Here is a 24,656-nt window from a genome sequence, read left to right as displayed (position 1 = left end):
GAAAGAAAAAGACTTGGGGGTAATTGTGCAGGCAGATATGACTTTTTCTGAGCAGTGCAGATGGACAGGCTGCAAGAGTAGCTCATGGTGTCTTGTCAATGATATACAGGAATTTTTCTAGCAGGTATAAGGAGGTGATTATCCCCTTGTATAAGGCAATGGTCAGGATACACCTTGAGTACTGAATACAGGTCTGGAGGCCTCATTTTAAGAAGGATGTAGAGCTGCTGGAATGAGTACAGAGAAGGGCAACAAGATTAGTGAATGGAATAAAGGGTTGCTCTTACGAAAAAAGGCTTAAGTTTTACAAATTACAATGTCTGGTGACAAGGCACCTGCAAGGTGATCTGATTGAGGTGTATAAAGCCTTGAATGGTTTGAGCATGCTCAATGCTGATGGGATTCTTCCTCTTGCTCGGAATAATTGCCTGAGAGAGCATAAATTCAAATTGAGGAAAGAGAGTTGTAGGATACATGTGCGGAAGTTTGCCTTTAGCCAGTTTATGGTTGATTGCTGGAACAAACTTCCATCTGTCGTAGAAGTTGATAGCTTAAATAAATTCAAGGCAGAACTAGACAAATATTTGGATTAAGTGGATGAATAAAATGAGAAGTGGTTTGTTTTTGTTTTGTTTTTTTGGCTGATACTAAATAAGCTTGCTTTCTTGCATCATGTGCCTTTACTAATGCTAATGCTCCTTTCATTTCCTATTTTTCTTATCACAGAAAAAATATCTGATTTTTTTTTTCCCTTTAAAACTATACATAACTACTTGATCTAACAGAATTTCAAGGAAAAATTCTTTAGCTATCACACAGTGTTGAATTGGGTGGGGGGGTTGAAGTTCACCTCTAGTGGAACAAAATTATTCCCCCTCCAGCAAAAAAAAATGAAGTTTTATTTTAATAATGCATGAAGATAAGCTTAGAAGGTCCTGAATGAGTTGTCAGAAAAATTAATAAATGATGTGATTGAAACATATGCAAAGAAAAAAGCAAAGATGAATAAGATCATTATAATATCTAAACATTTGATTAAAATTTATATGTTTTTTTTTTTCAAATTTTAATCTATGTTTTGATATTATCATCTATCTATGTTCAACTTTATACGGCAGATCGGTGCCTTGTCGTTCCCATTTTCCAAAGTCGCCAGACCTGGGCATCTTCAGTTTTCAAATTTCTTTCTCATGGTGGATAGTGCCCCTTCCTTCTATGTTTTTCTAGGGAGTCCTTGGCCTCTCTTACCTTGTGGTATCCACTCATATATAATTTTATGTCATCTCTCTTCATTCATGTGCAGCAGATGTCCAAACCATCTCTATCGCCTATTTTCTATTCGTTGTATAATAGCTTCATCTGCTTGCATACATCTTATTTCCTCATTTGTAATCCACTCCAGCCTAGAAACTCTAGCACTCCAACATAGGTTGTCCATCTCTAGGGTCCTAAGCTCAATTTTGTCATCCTCTTACAGTCCATACCTCAAAGTACCGATTCCAATAACGACTGTCCGATATGTTTTTTGTTCTAAGGGAGATACTGTTGTCTCATCATATAGAGTTGAGGGCACTAAGAATCTTCCTACTTTGATGAAGTTGTGTGAAAACTTCTTACCCCAATCCTTCCTTAGTTAATCTACATCCAAGACATTTGAAAAAGTCAACAGGTTTTAGATAGGCTGTGTAACTTGCAATTCATTAGGATGTTCCACTGTGCTTAGGTATTCTGTCTTTGTAAAATTAATATTGAGGCCCCATTGTTCATATGTAAGATACAATTTTCTCAACATGTATTCTAAATCATAAGCTTGTTGTGCAATACCGACCTGATGATCGGCAAAATTTAGATTCCAAAGATTCATTAATTGGTACTCCCATTCCATGACAGACTCTTTCCAATTCTTGTAAACCACATTACCAGGAAACATTAAACAATAACATCGATAAGCTAGATTCTTTTTTCAGCCCCTTTGTTGGATAGATTTGGTTAGATAGGGACTTGCCAACTTTAATATATGCCACATTGTGATCATAAAATTGATATTATTAAACTGTGATTGTCAATGATGTGTGTTTGTGAACTGATTGTACATTGAGTGGACAGAAATCATGAGATATCTACCTAGTAATGGGTAGGCCCACCTTTCACCCAGATAAAGGCGGTCACACGGTGAGGCATTGAGTCCACTAGTTCATAAAAGCATTCCATTCCACAAGTATTTCCATCCATGCTTGCTGCACTGCTTTGCATTCCTAGGTGGAGGATCCAAAGCTCAAATGGACCTTTCCACAGCATCCCAAAGATGCTCCACAGGGTTCATCTCAGGTGAATGGGGAGGCCATTCCATAGTGGTAAAGTCTGTGGAATGCTCTTTGAACCATGTTCTAGTCACCACGGTTCCGTGACGAGGTGCATTGTCCTGCTGGAAGAGTCCATTGCCCTGTGGGTGCATAACGACCACGAATGGATGCAGATGGTCTGCAAGGAGGGACATGTAACCGGGACCATTCAGAGATGCATCTAGACATACCAGAAGTTCCAACATGTGCCAGTTGAACATGCCCCAGAGCATTACTGACCGTCCACCTGCCTGAACAGTTCCTTGTTGACATGACAGGTGCAAAGCTTAGTGTGGTTTCTGCCAGATACGCACCTTCCCGTCTGCTTGAAATAATAAACTCGTCTCCAATCATCCAAGGTCCGGTGCTGATGTTCTTTCACCCGGTTGAGGCGCAGAGTCCTGTGTTGTGATGTTAGCAATGGGACTCTTGTGGGTCAGCAGCTCCCATAACCTACTGTGGTTAATGATTGCCTCATGGTCTTGGTGGAGACATTTCTGGCACCTCCCTCATTGAAGTCAGCAGTGATTTGTCCCACTTTCGCTCTCTGGTTGGCTGAAACAATACGAGACAGAAGTTGATGGCCACGTTCATCAACCACAGCACTGTCCACAATGAGATGTTATTCCGAAAATGGCGTATTCCCAATATTGTCGAACAGGAATTGTCGATATTGTCGAACAGGAATAGTGCAATTTCTGTATCACCTCCATGATAGAATGACCCATGCGTCAGACACCCACTATTATCCCACTTTTAAAGTCGGTTTACTCACGTGTATCCATACTGATATCGAATTAATGTCTACATGAATGCAGTGATGCAATGTACCTATATACCTGCCAAGTGGTGGGTTTGTCCACTAGCGAGAGGGATGGCAGCTTCGTGTTGCCCAGGGATCAGGTATCCCACAAATTCTGTCATTTCAGTGTAAGCTAGTCTGTAATCAAATCGCTCACTAAGGAGGCAAGCGAAGGCAGATTACGAGAAATCTTTGGCAAAAGATGCAAAGAAAAACAGCAAAGACTTCTTTACTTATATAAACTCTAGAAGGAAGGAGATGAACCGGGTTGGTCCACCTGATATTGTTGGTTCGACTGCTGATGATCCTGCTCAGATAACTGACAAACTGAACAAGTATTTTGCATCTACTCAGAGACATCTAATCAAAGGTCGAAGGGGTTTCCCCTCGAACCTCATGTTTGCACCACTTGGTTTTTCGTGATGAATGGTGTTCTACTGGTGCTCCCCTCTTTCTTCGATTTTTCCTTCGTGATAATGGGCCTCACTACAAAGAACGGACTGTGATTTCTGCAACTGATGACAATCTTTCTTATTTATCTGAATTTGAAGAATGGTTTATGATTTGCAATTTCACTGTGGCTCCTCGTCATTTTCAACAGCTTTACATAATCAGAATTTTGGTTAGAAAAATTTATATAATCAGAGTTTTGGCTAGAAAAGTCTTCATTACTGCAGTGTACTGTGTATTGCAGCAAAAAACACAATGGACATATGAAAATATGCTCCATATGATTACACATGAATGTCTATGATGAAGGTGATCGTCTTTTACCAGACTTTTTAAGAGCAGTAGTACACTGTATACATTGCATGTAAATTCTGATGCTTTCATTTATTTAAATGTCTCTTTTTGCCGATGTGTAGGTTTGTTCTTTTTCTTATTTGAATAAATATATACAGTGAAACTTCCCTTTAACGAACAGCCATGGGGAACGAAAATGTGTCCGTTAGAGAGAAGTGTCCGCTAACAAGAAGTCTGAGGGAGAAAAAAAAAAAAGAAAGAAAGAAAAATCGTTAAACGTTTAATGTAAAATTAAATTAAATTATATACAGATTTTGCACAATATTTTTGTAAATAATATGCATACAATTGTGCTATGCATATTATGACTTTATCTTAAGAAAAATACATACAGTAATCACTTACTTTCTTCTGCACCTTCTTCCGGCTGATAATTTTGTTTTCAACATTTGTTTGGAGTGAAGAAACCATCGAAACTCCTTCAGTATCTTCTTCAGCGGCGAAAAACATTTTTAAACGATTGATTTGTACGAGCGCTTCTTCTATTTTCATCGGTGGTTCGTCGTTAATATGTTCTTCGACAGAATGACCTCCTTCCATTTCTTCGTCCTCATGAGGAACTTCTTGAAAAATATGGATGATAATGTCATTGATATCTATAGCACCATCTTCTGTAGTGAGGTTCGAGTCTATATCTTTGTAGCCAGGGTCACTTATAGTTGAAGTGTCGTACATTATCAATAGATGTTGAAGTTCTTGTTCTTCTTGGTGCTCCACATTGCTGTTCACAACTTCAGTTTTTGCGCTTGAGAAGCCAGACTTTACAAAACAGTTCACGACAGTTTGTTTTCTAATTGCGTTTACTGAAGAGGAAATCCATTGAATCGCATCTAGGATGCTGAGTTGCTTTGCAAGGTCACTCGCACATGTTACATCATTCATGTTTGCAATGAGATGTCTTAAAACACATTTTCTGTAGTGAAATTTAAATTTTTTTATTATCCCTTGATCCAAGGGCTGACACTCTGCAGATGTGTTTGGTGGCAGAAAAACGATTTGAATGTTGGACAATTCAATGTGCGGGTGAGATGCAGCATTATGCATGAAAAGAATAATTTTTCTGTTTTGACGAATCATGTTTTGGTTAAAGTGAATTATCCATTCGCTCATGATATCTCGTGTCATCCACACTTTTTTATTAGACTTCCAGTCAACATTCAAAAGATTAAACTTTATGCCCTTGAAACAACGAGGATTTTGTGGTTTTCCTATAACAAGAGGTTGTTCAAAGTCTCCCAGCATATTTGTACACAATAGTACAGTCAAGCATTCCTTAGAAATTTTTCCGCCCTGGCACTTTTCGTTTTTTAGACTCATTGTTTTTTCAGGAAGAGCTTTAAAAAACAACCCTGTTTCATCCCAGTTGTAAATATCCTTAGCTTCAAAATCACGACATAAATCTTCCAATTTGACGGTCCACTCTGTTACAACCCCAGTATCAACAGATCCACCTTCACCACTTACGGTTTTCCAAGAAATTTTATGCCGAGTTTTGAACTTGTCTAGCCATCCCACAGAAGCTTTGAACCCATTTACTCCCATAGATTTCACAACCTCCAAAGCCTTTTCCCTAATAATAGGCCCATTAATGGGAATTTTTTTAGCACGTTCGCGACAAAACCACTCATACGTAACATTGTCAATTTGAAGTCCAACAGTTTTCAGGAATGATTTTTGAACCTGATCATTTCCGTGTTGCCGAAATTATTTGAGCAGTTAATTTTTTTTCTTTAGGATGTCGCTTACCTGCGTCTTCCCGATTTTGAATTTTGCGAACACTATTTTTTTGCCGATCATACGCATTAATCAGTTCGACTTTATCTTTTAAAGTTAAATGTTTACGAAAAGACATTGTGCACTTCACACGACACTGAACAAAACTGAAAAGACGAAAGGCCAACCATATCCCCCCCGCACACACCGAATTCATTGGAAGTTTTACACGTGTCTTAAAATTCTTGAAAAAGGGTTTAGAACCGCGACATAAACCTTGATAAAATTCAGAGAATCGGAAATAGAAAATAAACACACGATTGAGGCAATACGTGGAAGAAAAGTTCCTAGTAAAAGGGCCGTGAGCTCTCCCGTAGTCCGTTATGGGGAGATCAAATTAAGTGCTAATTTAAACGAAACAGTGCAGATTGCCTGTCCGCATCCGTTACAGAGAATGTCTGCTAGACAGAAGCTGCAAACACGTTAAAACCAATGGGGGTGAGTTGGGGAATTTGAAAATGTCCGTTGTAGAGAGATGTCCGTTAATGAGAGGTGTCCGTTAGGAGAAGTTTCACTGTAATTACAATTGTCTTTTGTTGTTATTACATATCTGCATAAATCAATTCATTTATAAATTGTTCACCTTTTCGGATTTAGACCACATAATATTCATCATTTTTAAAATTATGTGAAACATTTTTTTAATATCGTCACTGTAATAAGAGAATATGAGAAAACAAAATAGGAAACAAAAGGAAATATTTATTTTTTAAAACTTAAAAACTAACAGTATACAATCAGTTTGCAAAAATCACATTACTGACAATAATCAGTTTAATGATATCAAAATCACAGATTAAAATTTGCAAAAAATCATAAAAATTATAATCAAACGTTTAAGTATTATAATAATCTTAATAATAATACTTAAATAATCGCCGCACTGTTAATAAAATATGCTTTACATTTAACATTCGCTATCAAGTTTATACTTTCTCTCTACCCCAAATATCTTTTCTTATTTATTGTACTGTTAGGTTTTCACTATACAAATATACCACAGCAATAGGTAGAGTCAGTGCTTTTTTTAGGATGGTATGGCATACAGACACCTTTATTAACAGTGACATGTGACATTTGGGTGCAGTACATTTCAAAATTTGTAATATTCAGTAAAATTTTTTTATATGTTTACCTACTATTCAAATAAGCTTATAGTAATTGAACTAAAGTTTCATTTTTCACTGTCTATTGTTAAGATATTTACTATATAAAACTTTATAACCATTTTTAGAATTTTAAATTACTCAATCAGACCTCTGTTTAACCAACTCCTTTATAGCTAATTTTTCTATTTAGCAAATTTTTTTTAATTCCCCTTCATAATTACATTTAAAATAGTTTCCACTGAGCGAAGAAAATTTTCATATAATGGATCAGCAGAGACTTAAAGGTATGCACTGTTTGCACTTCTAGCCTTCAGGCAAATTAGGCAATTGCTGCTGCTAAGCACAAATTAAGAGAGCTAAAGGGATTACCATTCTACAACTTGGTGGTACTCTTAAAACTTATCTGACCACCTGTCCCACATACCGAGAAGTTGTGCTGGTCAGCAGTGAGCAGATAAAGGGGTATTCGCAAATTCTGTAACAGGGCACTACTGTAAGTGCCCTATTAGATAATTAGGAAAGAGTGATTTTCTTTTACCCCAGAAGAATAATCATCTGTTGTTTCGCAGACGTGCTCATCCACACTTTCTGTAAATATACCCTATCTCTGTTTACATGGTCACAGTACCTAAATATCCGAATGACTCCAACATTTTGGACAGTTTCAAAAAAAAAAAAAATTCAAATTTACAATTCAAATTCAAATTCACAAATTTTTTTAAAACATTCTAATTTTAATACAGTTTTGCTATTTTTTTTTTTATTACTATATTATAACAGCAAGATGGAAAAGGGATGGAAAATCAAATCAAAAAGATTGATTCTCAATCATAAACCCAGAGAGTTGGTAGTGACACAAAAAGGCACAGCTGGAGAGTTTTGGGTTTTGGTTTTTTTGACAATTATGACAGTGAATGGGAAAACAAAGGAAGACAAAAAAAATAATGGCCAATATTAAAAAATTATAATGTAAAATGCCATTTGCATCGAGACTGCAAGTTGGAATGATGTAAAGAAGAGTAAAATGATATGTGCATAGGAAAAAAGATATTAAATGATGATGCTGCTCTTACCAATTTAGACAGAATGAAACAACAATCAAAATGATATTTGAAGATAACTCTCAAACCTACATTGGCTTAATTATGTTTATTTCAAATTTGGAAATATCTACATAATGGAGTCAAACGTTTCATGCTGTGTTCTTACCATTTCTTCGGTGACTGCAAGGACAGTAACTTGCGTAATTATTATTACGTAATTCTTAAAATTCCAGTAAAATTAAATTTCCAAAATATTTTTTTTCTTTTCTTTTTTTTTTTTTCTGTAAATCAAATGCAGACCTAATTTGATGAATTTTGCTTTAAGGTTAATTTTATATAAGCAAATAACAATAATAACTAAGCACTTACCAGCTGTCTTTGCAATATCACTGTCACAAAAGATTTTCTTAATCTCATTGCCAGATGGTTTGGTAGACAAGAATCTAAGGGATTATCTTTATAGTCTCCATACTATGTGCCCTGTGACTAACATTATTGCAGGTACATGGCGCAGAGAAGAAATAGCTCAAAAAGCTAAAAAACATAACATTTTTTATCAGGTATACAAAAACCACAACAACAAAAGACATTAAAAATCCCATCTTGAACTACCCCCCCCCCTCCAAGGCCCTCGCCACAAAAAACGTATATACTGGCCACAATGTAGAATTACCCTAAATCTTACATATGGCAAAGCAAGAGAAAACTCAGAGTAAAAGAACACAAGATAGACACTGAAACAGGCAGGGTAACAAATTCAATTGGATCCACAGATAACATTAACTGCAACAAAGGAACTCAGATTGAAAACAGCCACCTTTTTAAGAATAGAGTCCTAACTCAAACCCTAACCAACTATCCAAGAAACAGATCTTGACTGGTAAAGTTTCCAACAACATAATTAGTGTATTTTTTTTTTAACTTTATCTTATGCTATTTTAATTTAAAATATATTTTTTTCTTTTCTTTTTTTTAATACCACATATCCAAAAATGTGTACTAAACTCTCCCATTATTCATTAAGTCAATACTATATACGTTTCACCCATAAACAAGTTAATAAATTCTTGCAACCTAAGTGAGCTTTTGTGACAGTAATATTGCAAAGACAGCCATAAGTGCTTACTTATTATTGTTATTTACTTATGTAAAATTAACCTTAAAACAAAATTCTTCAAATTAATTATGAGTCTGATTTAAAAAAAAAAAAAAAGTTAGAAATTTAATTTCACTGGAATTTTAAGAATTACATAATAACCCCTAGTTACAGTCTTTGCAGTCACTGAAGAAGTGGTGAAAAAACACCACAATGTTTGATTCCATTATGTACCTATTTCCAAATTGTAAATAAACATAATTACACCAATGTAAGTTTGAATGCTTTATTATCTTCAAAATGTTTACCTATACATCATGTTGTGCAAGGAATATCTAATAACAAAATGTGGTGGCCAATAGTGACAAAAAAAAAAAAATTAATTTGAGGAGATGTAAAAATGGGGTAAAAGAGGATGAAGCTGGATATCACATGGTGAATGGAGGAATAAAATAAAACCAGTCTAAGTTTTAAAAAATATATAAATAAATAAAAATCTATACAGATGAAGCACAAAATGAACAAGGAGGTAATAAAAATATTAAATTACACAAAGTTAGAAAGAAGTTGTCTAGTTAGCTACATTTATTAAATTTTTTGATTCTGATGAGGAATTTGAAAAACATTTTTACAAGCTAAGATATTTAATATTACAAAAGAGCAGTACAATATCATATGTTATTACAAAATGGCAATGCAGAAAATTTTTCTTTCTCAACAAAAAATTTTTGATTTCTTCAAAAAGAGAAAATACAATATAAAATACTTACCAGCTGTCTTTGCAATATTGTTACAAAAGATCACTTAGGTCACAAGACTACTTATTGACTTGTTTAGGAGGTAAAACATACTATTCCCAGGATTGATGCCTTATCATGGCAGGAGTGTTTGCATGTGTCAATGAAGCTGAGTTGTTGTTATTTGGTTTTTAGGAACATTAGCAACTAAGGCCATATTGCTCCGGGGATATGTGGTGGTCATTCCCTGACCTTTCCGCATCCTCCATATTTGGTGGTCACAGGCTCGAACCCCGGTCTAATCAAGAAGCCTGTGCTACGCACTGCTGCTCCTGCCCATCTGGCTACGGAGGCGCCAACGAAGCTGAGAACTATGCCATTGGGAGCATATATTCCCATCAGGGTCACCCATGACGGATAGATCAAAGCCAAAATACCAGACTAAATCGATTCAAAATCTTTCAATACACACTGGGCCAGAGTTTCAAATTATGGTCCATTCTTTCAATATAGCATCACAACAAAATAAATGGTCAATCTCCAGAGGCCTGCGAGCTACTATTTACAGCAGTGGGAAGACCAGCTGAATGGCAGAAGGTGCTAAGAATCACCAGGCTCAATCAGGCTGCTTTTGGACATCAGACGTTGGAACACTTGACATTCAGTCTATGAGTACAGCCTCACACATAGAAGAACTATTAATGAACTGAAAAACATCAGTTGGGTCATCATTGGTTTACATGAGAGTCAAAGAAAAGGTAAAGATTTGGTCAAACTAAAAGGTAGACACTGGCTGTATTACAAAGGAACAAACAGATGGTGTCGTGGAATTGGGTTCCTGATCAACCAAAGACTAACATATTCAACCATAAAAAGTAGAAAGTATTACTGAAAGAATTGCTTGCTGTGCTATTAAACTAAATAGTTACTATTCTCTTCAAATTATTCAAGCTTATGCTCCAACAAGTAGCCATACTGATGATGAAGTTGAAGAATTTTACTAAGATGTACTGCACCTTTACAAGCAGGATGCTATCACTATAAAACTGTAGTGTAAGATTTCAATGCGAGAGAATTGCTAAGTCCAAAATGGAGGATGATCTGTCAGCTCATATAGAAATGGAAAAAGAGATGATAGAGGCAGTCTGCTAATTGAATTTACAGAAGAACAAAATTTGTTCATCATGAACTCATTCTCAAGTAAAAGGCCCAATGAAAAACCTTTAGTGGTTTATCACTTAGAACACCCGCCAGTTTTTAAGGGCATTGACAAGAAATCGTTCTGTACACTTCAGACCTCAAAGGCCTGGGTGACAATAACCATGTTCGAAGAATGGTTTCTAATTGTGTTTGTCCCTGAAGTTGAAAAATATTGCTTACAAATGTCAGTGACTTAAGATATTAGTGCTCCTTGACAAAGCTCCGGTCATCCTAAATATCTAGATGATCTGCACGACAATGTCAAGGTGGTATACTTCCAAATACAACAGCTTTGATCCAACCAATGGATCATGGCGTTATCGGCGCATTCAAAGCTTATTATATACGGACAACATTTTCTGAGGCTGTAAATGCAACAGAGTAAGAGAAGATAAATCTGTAGCAATCTTGGAAGACGTTTAACACCTTTGATGAAACACCCAACTTTCAAGAGCCTGGAATGATGTGACAACAACTTGTATTAGCAGAGTTTGGAAAAAAACTTCTAAAATATTCCGAGCTTAACAACGAAGGCTTCAATAGAGACGATCTGATGTCTTCTGCTACCAAAGAAATTGTAAACTTAGCCCAGGAGTTGCAGCTGGTCCTGGAAGAGGAAGATGAGCTTGTGGATGAATGAGGTGAAGATTTAACAACAGAAGACCTAGCCCAGTTGAACGCGCAAAGAGTTGAGGTCTTGAGGAGCAAGGAAGAGCTGAATCCGTCGAGGAATCAGAGCAACCCAAGAAGCAGTTCAAATTAAAGGAAATGGCAGAAGCATTTCGATCAGAGCAACCCAAGAAGCAGTTCAAATTAAAGGAAATGGCAGAAGCATTTCGTAAAATTCAGGAATATCTTGCAAAAACACTGTTTGATGGAATGGATGAAAACAGAAAAGTCCAAGATTGCTTATTGGCTTATCACGAAATTTATGAAGAGGAAAAAAGTATATGAAACAGATTAAAATTGAAGCGTTCATATCACGTACTACCTCCCTTGCCTCTACTCAGCCTACAACACCCTGTGATTAATGTATCTTATTAATGCTTTGGGTTCGTTTTAAATTACCTTCAGTTCATCACCAGAAATGAATAGACTGATTCATTGTGCGGTTTAGACCAAATGTACACTTTGGTTTTGATTCCCTTGGTAGCCCTTATAAAACCTACATGGCTTACGAAATACATATCAGTTTTTACGGTACAATAACATGCGTTTTTGTTTTCTTTCCTTATGTGCCACTCCGAATACTTCACTGCTGTCCCCAGATAAAGTTTTTAATTGTTATGGTATATAACTATTTTTCTTCATTCTTCTGAGGATAATATGTGGTTTTTGTAATTTTGGCATATCAAGGATATAGTAGCAATATTTTATTAGTCATTCCTGGGTTAAGTAAAAATTGACTTGAGTAAGAAGTCCTGGGACGTATCCCTTATGTATGTCGGGGACAGACTGTACTTAGTACCATGCATAGGTTGAAGGTTGAGAAGATACTTGTTAACATTAGACTTGAATTTCGGCAGAATGCAATTTTCAGGAAACACACATGAAGAAAGGTTGTGACATGTGTTTGGACTAATGTCAAAGAGAGAGAGAGAGAGAGAGAGAGAGAGAGAGAGAGAGAGAGAGTGGGGGGAATCATATAAGCTAATTCAGAAGAACTATAACCCATGGAAGTACAGGTAACCCTCGTATAACACGGTTTTTTTTTTTGATTCCTACAAAATCTCGTGTAATGCGAAACAGTGTTATATAGGACTAAGAACCAGTACAAAAAGGGGAGTTACGTTCCAAAAGCTAACAAAAGTACACCATGTTTTTTTATAACTATCGGAAACTAAATTTTTATAATAGTAATAACTTAATATTTTAACTTTATTTTTATAATAATAGTAACTTAAATAGTAATAAATGAACAAATGTCTTACCTTACAAACTGTGAAACATATGTCAGATAATGTACTTTCATTTAATTTTCTTCCTCTTCATCGCTGCTAAGCACAATCAAACGAGAATGTTTTCTCTGTTGCTGAATATTTTCACCTTCTGAAATTTCTTCTGCAGCATCTAGATTTTGTGTATCTTCTATTCTCTTCAAAAAAATCAGTAATCTGGGTTTGTTTGCTTTTTCTTGATAGATCTTTGTAAATTTCATGGTATTGAGCTAAACATTTTTGAAGCTCCCTTTTGAACTTTGTGCTCCTTTCAGTCGAAGGATCTGCATTCAAAAAATATGATTCTAATTGCTTGGCTAACTTTATGCCTTCCCGTATGCTTTTTAGTGTAAAATTCAGTATTTTCTTTTGCACTATCATCCTCTGAATTGATTTGGTTTACCTCTGATGCCATTTCCACCAAATCCACTTCGCCAGCCTCTTTTTCTACCAGTAATTCATGAACGTCTTCAGTAGTCATATCATCGAAACCTTCCCCTCCTACCGACTTCTCAAGTTCTACTATTGCACCAATTCTATTTTCTGCCGGTTTGACCATATTTCCTGAATAAACTGCGCTGGCTATAAATTTTTGCAACATGCATTTAATGTTAACAGTTTTACTTCTTTGAGCGATAAAGCTATGATTCTGATACAGTCCACAAATGAAAAATGTTTCCATGCCTCCATCACATCAATAGATTCGGAATCAATTTTTTTCCAAAATCCATTGTAACGATTTTCTGACGTAATGAGCTTTAAAAGGTAGATATAATGTCAAGATCTAATGACTGAATTACAGATGTTGTATTAGTGGTAGGAACATTACTTCAATTTGGATGACTTAAACCTTTTGCATGGCCTGGCGCATTATCCAATAGTAATAAAACTTTGAAATGTAGATTTTTCCACTTTAAATACTTTTCCACATCTGCTACAAAACAATTTAGAAACCATTCTTTAAACAAATCGGTGGTTACCAAGCTTTATTTGCTTTCCAATATACCAGCAACGCATTTTTATTTACACCTTTCATTACATGAGGATTAGAGGATCTATAAACCATCATAGGTTTTATCATGTAATCTCCTGATGTGTCACTGCACATTAGTAACGTTACACGATCTTTTGATGCCTTAAAACTCCGATACAGTTTTCTCTTTTTTTGAAATAAACATTGTGTTGGGCATTTTTTTCCACCAAAGGCCTGTCTCATCGGCATTGAAAACTTGATGTGATGTGTATCTGTGCTCTTCAATAATTTTTTGAAATTCCTCTGCATACTTCTTGGCAGCTTCATTATCAGCCGATGCACTTTCCCCTTGAATTCTTATGTTATGTAACGAGAAGCAGTTTTTAAATCACTCAAACCAACCTTTACTGGAAACAAACTAACAGTTAACAGAAGATTCTCCATTTTCTTTTAAATGGTTATAAATTTTTAGTGCCTTTTGTTTAATTACATTTCATCAAATGGGATCAGTTTTTTACTGCTATCATCAATCCAAATGCCAAGTGCTTTTTCCATTTTCTCAATTATTGGTGCTCAGGGATGAGCTGTCATATTTGCGGAAATTAAAGATCCTGTAGCAACAACAGTTCTAATTTTCTGTTAATTTTTGTTTATGGTCCGGATTGTTGCTTCATTTAAATATAAACTTTTTTGCAACGTATGATACCTTTCCTCTTTTTTAAGACAATCCAAAATTTGTATCGTTTAGGAGGAATATTATCCACAGGCTATGAAAGTAAAGATATAAAGCACAAATTTAACTTTATTACGTTACCAATTAACAAAGTTAATTGGTAAGCGAAAATCGGAAGAATATTTTCCAGTTAGCAAAATAAAAATAAATTTATGCTTACATACTAGCTTAATTAATATGTACATACTAATTGATATTTCTGTTCACTGACTTTTTTTTTTTTTGTAAAATTTAAAACAGTAAAAACGATAAGCAATTAATAACAAATAACAGGGCACGCACAAGTTGCAAGTGAGGTACGGAGTAATGAGTTTCTGAAAATTATTTGTTTTTATATGATTGAATATTTGATGGGAGGTGAAACACATTTCACCATAATAATGTGAAAATCCACAGAATTCCAGCAGCTATCAGTACTATGCAAGAAGTACTAGCAAATGCAAGAAGATCGAGTTTACTACCTGTTTAATAATTAGATTACACTGACAGAAAAGCCCAATAAAACGGAACGTGCAAATTGTTTTTTACTGTTTTATGATAGTGACTTCCAGAAATGTGCTTTAGAAAAATATCACGAGACGATAACGACTAGCAAGTCAACAGTGGGGATCCACAAAATGGAATGGAAACGTTGAAAAATTATATCCAACGTAATAGAAGTGTTTTCCCAGCACAAAAGCAAAAAAATACTGTGTTATGCAAGATTTCCTGCAATTCTCAAACCATGTTGTAAAAGTACCGTGTTATACAGGGGTTGCCTGTATCTAAAAAAAAGTATGCAGCAAAAAAGATTATCTATGAGCCAGAGAGCGGAAACCTTATAAGAGATGAGTCATTAATTAACCTAACTGCCCTCTTTTGAATAGAGTCAAAGTCAGAGAAAGATTTTGGGGGCACCACTCCAGATGTTGGAACAATAATCCACAGTAGGGCAGATTTCAGATTTGTACAGAATGAGCAAATTCAGGAGAAATGAGCAAAGTTCAGGAGAAAAGTAACACTTTTCTCCTGAACTTTGAGAGAACCCAGTTTTTTAGAAGCAGAGGAAGCAATATTTATGATTTTCATATGTGCTACAAATTCCATCCACTTCAGGTGCCTTTTTTACATTTAGCTTCAACAATTTCTCTTCCACTTTCCACTCAGTTATCACAAAATCATTTGACTCTCTACCAGAATTTGACTTTCTTCTGGTATCCCCATCCCTAAAATTTTCCTCATATGTGGATGTGGATGCAAAATATTCTACAGTTTGTCAGCAACCTGAGCAGGATCAGCAACAGTTAATCCATTTATATCTAGTGGGCTAATGTGATATACCCCTTCCCCTTTCTTCTACTGTTTACATGAGTAAAAAAAGTTGTTGCTGCTTTTCTGTGCATTCTTTTCTGTGCATTCTTAATCTGCCTTAGCCTTTTTTGCCTTGATTGAAGACTAATTTATACGATGAGATGTATATGATGAGAGCCTTGTCGATCAATTCGGCCTGGAAAGATTGTGCAAGGCTCAAGGGGTACAATTTTTTTCAGCCTGGACTGTACTTGTTAACAGGAGAGATTGCTTCTACAGGGATGGGATACACTTAAATAGAAAGGGTGCAAGAATATTTGCTGATGCTATCGAGGCAGTGTTAGGTGGGTCGGAAAACTGCTAGCTTGGGGGGAGACAAAGACCAATAGATTGACAGTAGCCACTGGCAGAGGTGAAAGAGATTCTTGCACTGCTTCTATTAGAATGAGCAGAAGCCTGGAAAACAAGATGCATGGTATTTCAGAGACTGCTGGGAGCCATTGCGGTACAAGTAAACACATGGGTTGTGTTAGGGTAGCTAAGAATAGAAACAGGTGCAGGTATACTTGCGCGTACACCAATGCTAGGAGTTTAGTAAATAAATTTGATGAATTTGAGGTATTGCTCAAAACATCAAAGGCAGATATTGTTGGGATATCAGAGACGTGGTGTCACACAGATATAAGGGATACAGAACTGCAATTTGGGGAGTACAACGTCTACAAAAAGGATAGACAGGATAGGAAGGGGGGAGGGGTTATGCTATTAGTTAAGAAACACATAAAAACCAAGGAAGTGAAGCCAGTCGACATCGCCGGACAGTGCAGTGTTGAGTCAGTTTGGTGTGACATAAGCATTGGGAGATCAAAATTGAGAGTAGGAGTGTACTATAGGCCTAATGACTCTGATGAGTATAATAAGAAACTGTACAGGGAAATAGAGTGGCCAGTAAATCAGAGAGTCTTATAATGGGAGATTTTAATTTCCCAGATATTGACTGGAATTTGGGGGCTGGTTACTCACACACTAGCAGGGCTTTTGTGGATTTATTGGATGATTGTTTTCTACATCAGCATGTTCGGGAGGCAACTAGAGGGAGTAATACTCTTGATTTGATTATCAGCAGTGATTCTTCATGCATTAAGAATCTGCAGATAAATGAACCACTAGGTGGCAGTGATTGCAGTGTGCTGAAGTGGGATTTACTCAAAGAGGTAACTACCATTAGGGGTAAAGGGAAGGATTATTGCTTCCGTAAAGGCGACTACGATGGACTGAGACAGTATTTAAATTCTATACAGTGGGACCAACTGATGATGTTACCATCAGCAAATTCAAAATGGGAAGCATTCAAAGAACTTATCTTGGAAGCTACTAGGCTTTACATACCAACTAAGAAATATTGTTCAAGGTTTAGGCCAAAATGGATGTCAGATGAACTAATGAGGCATATGGCAGAGAAGAAAAATGCATGGGATACATACAAATTAACACATGACACAGAAGCCTATGATAGATACAAGTTGATATGCAACCAAGTTACAAAGGAGGTTAGGCAGGCGAAGGCAGATTACGAGAAATCCTTGGCAAGGGATGCAAAGAAAAACAGCAAAGAGTTCTTTACTTATGTAAACTCTAGAAGGAAGGGCATGAATCAGATTGGTCCACTTGATATTGATGGGTCAACTGTTGATGATCCTGCTCAGGTAGCTAACAAACTAAATGAATATTTTGCATCGACATTCACACATGAGGAGTTATTCAGCAAGGGGAATGCCAGAGGTGTATTCAACTCTAGCAGTAAGCTACAGAATCTTGAAATAACTGGGAGTAAAGTGGAGGAGAAACTGTTGAAGATAAACACAAGAAAGGCACCCGGGGTGGATGGGATCTATCCAGTTATATTAAAGGAGGCAGCAAAGGAAGTAAGCAAACCCTTAGCCATAATTATGAGAGCTTCCTTGGACTCAGGGGAGGTACCCATAGACTGGAAATGTACAAATGTGACCCCAATTCACAAAGGAGGATCAAAGGCTGACACAAGTAATTATAGACCTGTGAGCTTAACTTCTGTTCCAGGAAAATTAATGGAGGCACTGGTTAAAGAATCACTGCAGGATCATTTAGACAAGACTTCAGTTATAGCTCAGACACAGCATGGTTTTGTTAAGGGGAAGTCTTGCCTGACCAACTTGATTGGATATTATGATGCAGTCACAAAAGAACTGGCTGCAGGGAATAACTTTGATATTATATACTTGGATCTTAGAAAGGCTTTTGATACTGTTGCACATGGAAGACTGCTACACAAATTGGAGCAGTGTGACATTGGAGGCAAATTGCTGCTATGGATAAAGGGGTGGTTGAGGGGGAGAAGACAGAGAGTGGTAATCAATGGACACTGCTCATCGTGGACTAATGTTATTAGTGGAGTCCCTCAGGGTTCAGTGTTGGGTCCATTATTGTTTTCTGTATTTATAAATGATATTGATGATGGTATATCAAGCTTAATGTCCAAGTTTGCAGATGATACAAAGGTTGGCAGGGTTGTCAAGGACACTACTGACACTATGCTGCTGCAACAGGATCTGGAAAGGTTGAGCAGATGGGCTGAGAGGTGGCAAATTAAGTTTAACATTGACAAATGTAAAGTACTACACATGGGAAACAGCAACCCCAGAGCAACGTATCAACTCTGTGGTACTACACTGACAGTGGTAGAGAATGAAAGGGACTTGGGGGTGGTTGTGCAGGCAGATATGAAGTTCTCTGAGCAGTGCAGACGGGCTGCAAGAGTAGCTCATGGAGTATTGTCAATGATATACAGGAATTTTTCCAGCAGGGATAAGGAGGTGATTATTCCATTGTATAAGGCAATGGTCAGGCCACACCTAGAGTACTGTATACAGGTCTGGAGGCCTCATTTCAAGAAGGATGTAGAGCTGCTGGAACGAGTACAGAGAAGGGCAACAAGATTAGTGAATGGAACAAAGGGGTGCTCTTACGAAGAAAGGCTTGAGTTTTGCAAATTACAGTGTCTGGAGACTAGGCACCAGCAAGGTGATCTGATAGAGGTGTATAAAGCCTTGAATGGTTTAAGCGTGCTCAATGCTGATGGGATTCTTCCTCTAGCTCAGAAAAATCACCTGAGAGGGCATAAATTCAAATTGAGGAAAGACAGATGTAGGATAGACGTGAGGAAATTTGCCTTTAGCCAGCGCGTGGTTGGTTGGTGGAACAGACTTCCATCCCTTGTGGTGGAGGTTGATAGCCTAAATAAGTTTAAGGCTCAGCTGGACAGGTATTTGGAACGAACAGAGGGGTGAAGTGGAAGTGGGTTTTTTTTTTTTTTTTGGCTGATGCTGCATAAGCTTGCTTTCTTGCATCAAATGCCTCTACTAATGCTAAATGCTAATGCTAATACTGTAGGCATATGTTTCTCCCGATAATTTATATGCATCCCATGCATTTTTCTTTGCTGCCACAAGACACAGCAGTTCTGACATTTTATATCCCGTGTGACAGTGTCTAGGTGGTGCCGGTTCTCCTCTCAAAACATCCATGGATAGACTTCTAACTTATGAATCCTTTTTCAGAACAAGCAGAAAACCTCCACTTTATATATATTTCCAAATCAGAAATAAACATAATTAAACCAACATAGGTTTAAGTGCTTTATCATCTTCAAATAAAGCAGAAAGCATTTCAAAAGTTTCAAATGCAGCACTCTCACAAAATGTATGCTGGTTTCCAGCTCACCATTTCCTGTTTAATACTGCTAAGAAAGCAAAACTCTTACTGAATTTATCAATGCTCAATTGCAAAAGGAAAGAGGATCTTTTAAAAAAAAATCCACATTTATCCCACAAGAGTTCCAGCTAGATGCCTGGGCAGATTATGTTACCAGATTTGGTCATATCATTCATCAGTGTTCAAGGACTCTCCATGTTGTGACATGCTATCTAAAATCTCTTCTAACGAAGTGGCTAATCAACTCCCTTCCAAACTTCTCTGAAAATCAGTAGCTTTATCTTTCTAGATATCTTGGCAAATCTCTACAACTAAACTCAAGCTTCTTATGTACATCCAGTCTGGAAATGCTACAGAGATGCTGCTGTCCCCAAGCATGCAAAACCAAAAGAGCCAAACGACTTCAATCTTATCTCTATTTGTTCCCCCCCTACTAAAGCTTTTATATAAAATTCTCTTAAAACCACTTTCTACACAAATAATTTGCTTCAAGACCAGCATCAATTTAGTATGGCATCTTGGCACATTCAACTGAAGCATGTCCTCTTCAATTCATTTCCACAACATTGCAGGGAAAAAAACAGGAGAATTTGCATTTCTTCCTTGATATTACCACTGCCTTCAACTCAAGTGCTGCTGGTTCTCTGATATCTCTGCTCTAGAACTATTACTGCATCTCAGGACCCCTGCTGAAAGTGGTTCAGCAATTACTTTACAATCTGACCCAACTTCTCTAACAAATCTGCAACCTTAGCTTATACCTGCCCCAAGGAGGAGCCCTCTCATCCTTATTCTTCTTGGTCATACTCTTTTCTTTTAAGTCACCCAAACTTCAGCTCTAAAGCTAATGACATATTCCTAGCTTTTCCAGCCCCTTTTGGCAGGGTCAGCCTTTACAATTCATCATGTAGAGCCCAACAACTGATTGATGACTTCCTGGATTATACGGAACTTTTTGGTTTGCACATCAATCCCTTGAAGACCAAGTATCTACCATTCTCCTTGGACATTTTTCAATAAATTAATTGTCACCTGTGCCTTATTATGTTTGTAAACTGTTGGCAATTTTTCTGAAGCATTTTTTGGATTTACCATATTTTGAAATAACTAATAATGCTTCATTTTTCACCAAGAAAATAGCAATTAATTGGGGAAAATCAGTTCCAGATGTTCTTAATTATAAGAAAATTGCTAATTTCAGACCTACTGTAATTCTCCTCTACTATATTAAAACTTATATACAAAACTGAATATTTTAATTTTGTCTTTGCTACTCTATCTCTATCCGCACTTCCCTTTTCTCAACAACTGTACAGAACTGATCTCCCCTTCTGGTTTCCAAATGATTTTATTTATAATTTTACTTTTACTTAGCATTAAAATTTAACCCAATTTAACCTCAAGGTACCACGGATGTTTCTGATTACAAACAGAACATTTGGTACATTTTAGTATACTCCTTCTCACCTTCGCAGCATCACCTTCTCCATTGATATGCTTTACATGGAAACTTACATTTTTTTTTTTTTTTTTTTTTTTTTTTATCTTTGTGCACCCCAGTGTCCACTCTCTATGAACTAGTGTCAGAATAATAGAGTCAGATCTCTCAAATCCAGCAATCTTGAGATCAAATCCTGTTTCTTGGAATTTTCCTGATTTCTGGTAGTCACAATACATTCACAGAAAAGCAAAATATTGCAATATATGCAATATTTTGTATACATTCACTGTATACAAAATATTGCATTTTTGTACTGCAATTTATTGCACAAATTAATGCATAGTACTTTAATGCATTATATGTTGCCTTTCTCTTCTTTTCAAGAGAAAGGTAACATACAGGACATGAAAAGTACAGGAAATATACAGCACATATTGCAAAGTACAGGAAATATACAGCACATATTGCAAAGTACAGTAAAAATTAAATAATTTTCTCTTCTAAAATATACTATACTGTGTATGGTGTATTATGAAAGGAAATGTAGGAAAAATTACACACAGTTGCTTCACTGAAGTCCCGGTATCAAGTGTCTTTGACAGTTCAAACCTTTTCCTATATATGAATTTTGAAAGTAGCCCACAATTTTCTGGGCTATTTACTTAATATTCTTTTAGGCAGTATGGGCAAATATTTACTAAATGTAAATACTTAGTATATAGTATTTAAGTATTAGTAAATACTTAAATATTTACTAAATAGTAAATATGTTTAGCAAATCATTATCCCAGTCTACTTCTCCATGTACAAATCATGAAACTAAGACACTGAGCAATACATTTTGGCCAATCTATAAAAATCCTAAATTCGCCAATTCTTGATGCATTTTCTTAGGTATAGCCAGAAATCAAGTGGTGGTGGTGGTGGTGCTGATTGATAGAATGCCAAATTCAGGAGGTTTGATAACAGACTTAAGTTGTAGCATTCCAAAATATAGTACCCAGAAAAACACCAAAAGAATTATGTGAAAACAGTTTTATCTGCAATTTATTTGAGTTCTATATACAACTGATAAAAAATAAATAAAAATTATTATTACTATTAATATTAATAACAATTTAGGAGCTTACCAGATAAACACTAAACCCAAGATGAACAAGTTCCAACTTCAGCGTTAAAGCATGTTGGGAAGCCTCAGCACGAACATAACTCAAGAGAATAGGTTTAGCCACTTTGTCTTCTTTGAAGAGTCTTTTTATTTTATCACTTTCTCTTGTTTTCTTGAATGACATTTGTTCTAACCTGTAATTGCACATAAATACATTTTAAATAACAAATTACAGGTTCTAATTAACTGTTATTCATTTGTTCTATCGCTGTCAAAGGAAGGTGCAAGTTATCTTCAGGCTCATTCTGCTATTTTTTGGATATTATGTAGCAAAGCAAACATATAATATTACTGATGGTACCAAGTGTATATGAAGCCCATTTTGGAATACCTATGTTTGATCAAAATAAGCTGTCGCACCTCATTTTTGTTGCAGCAGTAGTTACAGGTCAACAGTAGAGAAATGGTTTTGTAGTAGTAATAAGCGTATGCCATTTGCTAAACCTTGAATATGGAGAGTGCCCACAAACCATCATAATTACTGTTACTTTTATATGGCGGATATATCAAAATATGATTGAAAAGCTGTTGTGTATCCTAACATATCACCCTCTACTGCTCCAGTGCCATAAAATGAAGACCTACAAATTTCCAATGCATCTTCCAGAGAAGTCTTCAGAATTAGATGTTGAATCTGACAAACATGATAATTTCGATTACATCTCAGAAGCCTGTTAAAAAAAAAAAAAAAAAAAAACACTATTTCCCTAATCAGCAAGAATTGAATGACACAGTGAAGGACTTGATTCTAACAAAATTCAATGCAGGGCTCCTGATATCTCATGTGAAAGGGTGCAATGAATCTTCTGGATCCCAGTTGCAACACTTTCAAAGAAAAAAGACGTCACTTATGAACACTTTTATACTGTTGCAGAATGCTTATGTGCTACTGATTTGATTTGGTTGTTCTTTATGAAGAAATTGGTATTAATCACAATCCAGAAAAATGGCATCTTTTCATAGACAGGAAAAATAAGAAGGTTGTTTTGCTTCCCAATAGAAATATACATCCATCCAATTCTATTGCACACACTATTCATATTAAACCCTATAGTGAGCATGTCAGTGCTAAATTACCACCAAAACAAATTTGAAAATAAAATCTCTTAAAATGATATAACATGTTTTAGTTTTTCTTCATTACTGGTTTGACTTCTGGTTTCACTTTTGATCTGTATCAGTAATTGTTTTATTATTGAAGAAGTTTGGCCATAAAAAAATGATTTTTTAGGCTGTGTACCGAACCTCTTCTTGTATATACTGTACATTCAGGTGTACAGGTCAATCAATAACGTATTATGGGGGGGGGGGGGGAAAACACCAAAAATTTTATGGTTATCTACAAAATCTAAACCTTGAATTAAAAGCAAGTGCTTAGGGTTAGAAAGGCACATGAATTAATACCAATTTATTTACAATTTATTACATATATATTTTATATTGTTGCCAAGATAACCTAAACTGTACCTAAGAAACCAAAGAATTTATTCATCTTCTTCAACAGATAAAAGCAGTTCACAAAATTCTTTGAAAGTTTACTTTTCCAGCTCTCAAACACATTATGAAATAATATATGTGGGAGGCCTTTGATTAAATAACAGCATGCCTGTAGGTGATTTATGTTTCAAAACTGGCTTAAAAAGTACACAGTGGTTGTTAACGTGTAGTTCTTTCATATCTCACATAATGGTGCCACTAAATGAATTATTAAAGTTAACTGCATAAAAAGGGAGTAGACTTATATAACAAATATGAGTAAGCACAAATTTTCAAAACAAAAAATAGAAATTGACTTATAAGCCAGAATATACAGTTATACAGTAATTAAATTCTGTGATTTTGAAATTTCAGCACCCTGAAGGAACAGGAATACAGCAAGGATACCTAGAGGAATGAGAGAGATGGCACAAAATGATGCTTACAATAGACAGAACAATATGATATAAATACACCACAGTTGTGGATATATTGAACTAAGCATCTCGGCATTGAGTTGTACATTCACCACTTTGTTGCCACACATGTATGCACTGGGCCCCAAGCAGAAGTGATCTTCATCACTGAAGACCACTTGACCCTATTCTGTATCCCAGGTGGCTAGTGCATGGCATCATTACAGACAGAAGTGTAGCTAGGTTTGTGGCACCCTTGGCAAATTTGTGGCTATGCACCTTTTTTCGATAATTGGTAAAATCATAATAAATAATAAGTACGGTCAGACCTCTATTTAAGGAACTTCTTTATAGCTAAATTTTCTATTTAGAGAATTTTTTTGAAATCCCCTTGGTAATTACATTTAAAATAGTTTCCATAGAAAAAAGAAAATTCCATATACCGAATGGATTACAAGATTGGATGAACAGCGTGCTCAACCCATTCAAGGCCTTATACACCTCGATCAGATCACCTCATAGGTGCCTAGTCTCTAGCCACTGCAATTTGCAGAAGTTAAGCCTTT

The 24,656-nt window shown here is 36.1% G+C and overlaps 1 protein-coding gene across 2 annotated transcripts in view; it reads right to left on the bottom strand.

The window, feature by feature from the left end:
- The window catches only part of LOC150083221 (uncharacterized), a 354,281-nt gene that overhangs the window by 230,961 nt on the left and 98,664 nt on the right, over positions 1 to 24,656 (bottom strand). For both annotated transcript variants that reach the window (XM_090377110.1, XM_090377111.1), the window contains exon 5: positions 22,161 to 22,332. In XM_090377110.1, the coding sequence (XP_090233236.1) occupies positions 22,161 to 22,332 (172 nt within the window). The remainder of the gene's footprint in view (positions 1 to 22,160; positions 22,333 to 24,656) is intronic.

Source organism: Mastigoproctus giganteus, chromosome 7 (assembly GCF_048544385.1).
Source record: "Mastigoproctus giganteus isolate SK-2022 chromosome 7, ASM4854438v1, whole genome shotgun sequence".
In the NCBI taxonomy this organism is placed as follows: domain Eukaryota; kingdom Metazoa; phylum Arthropoda; class Arachnida; order Uropygi; family Thelyphonidae; genus Mastigoproctus; species Mastigoproctus giganteus.
This window is presented reverse-complemented; position numbering and strand designations above follow the sequence as displayed.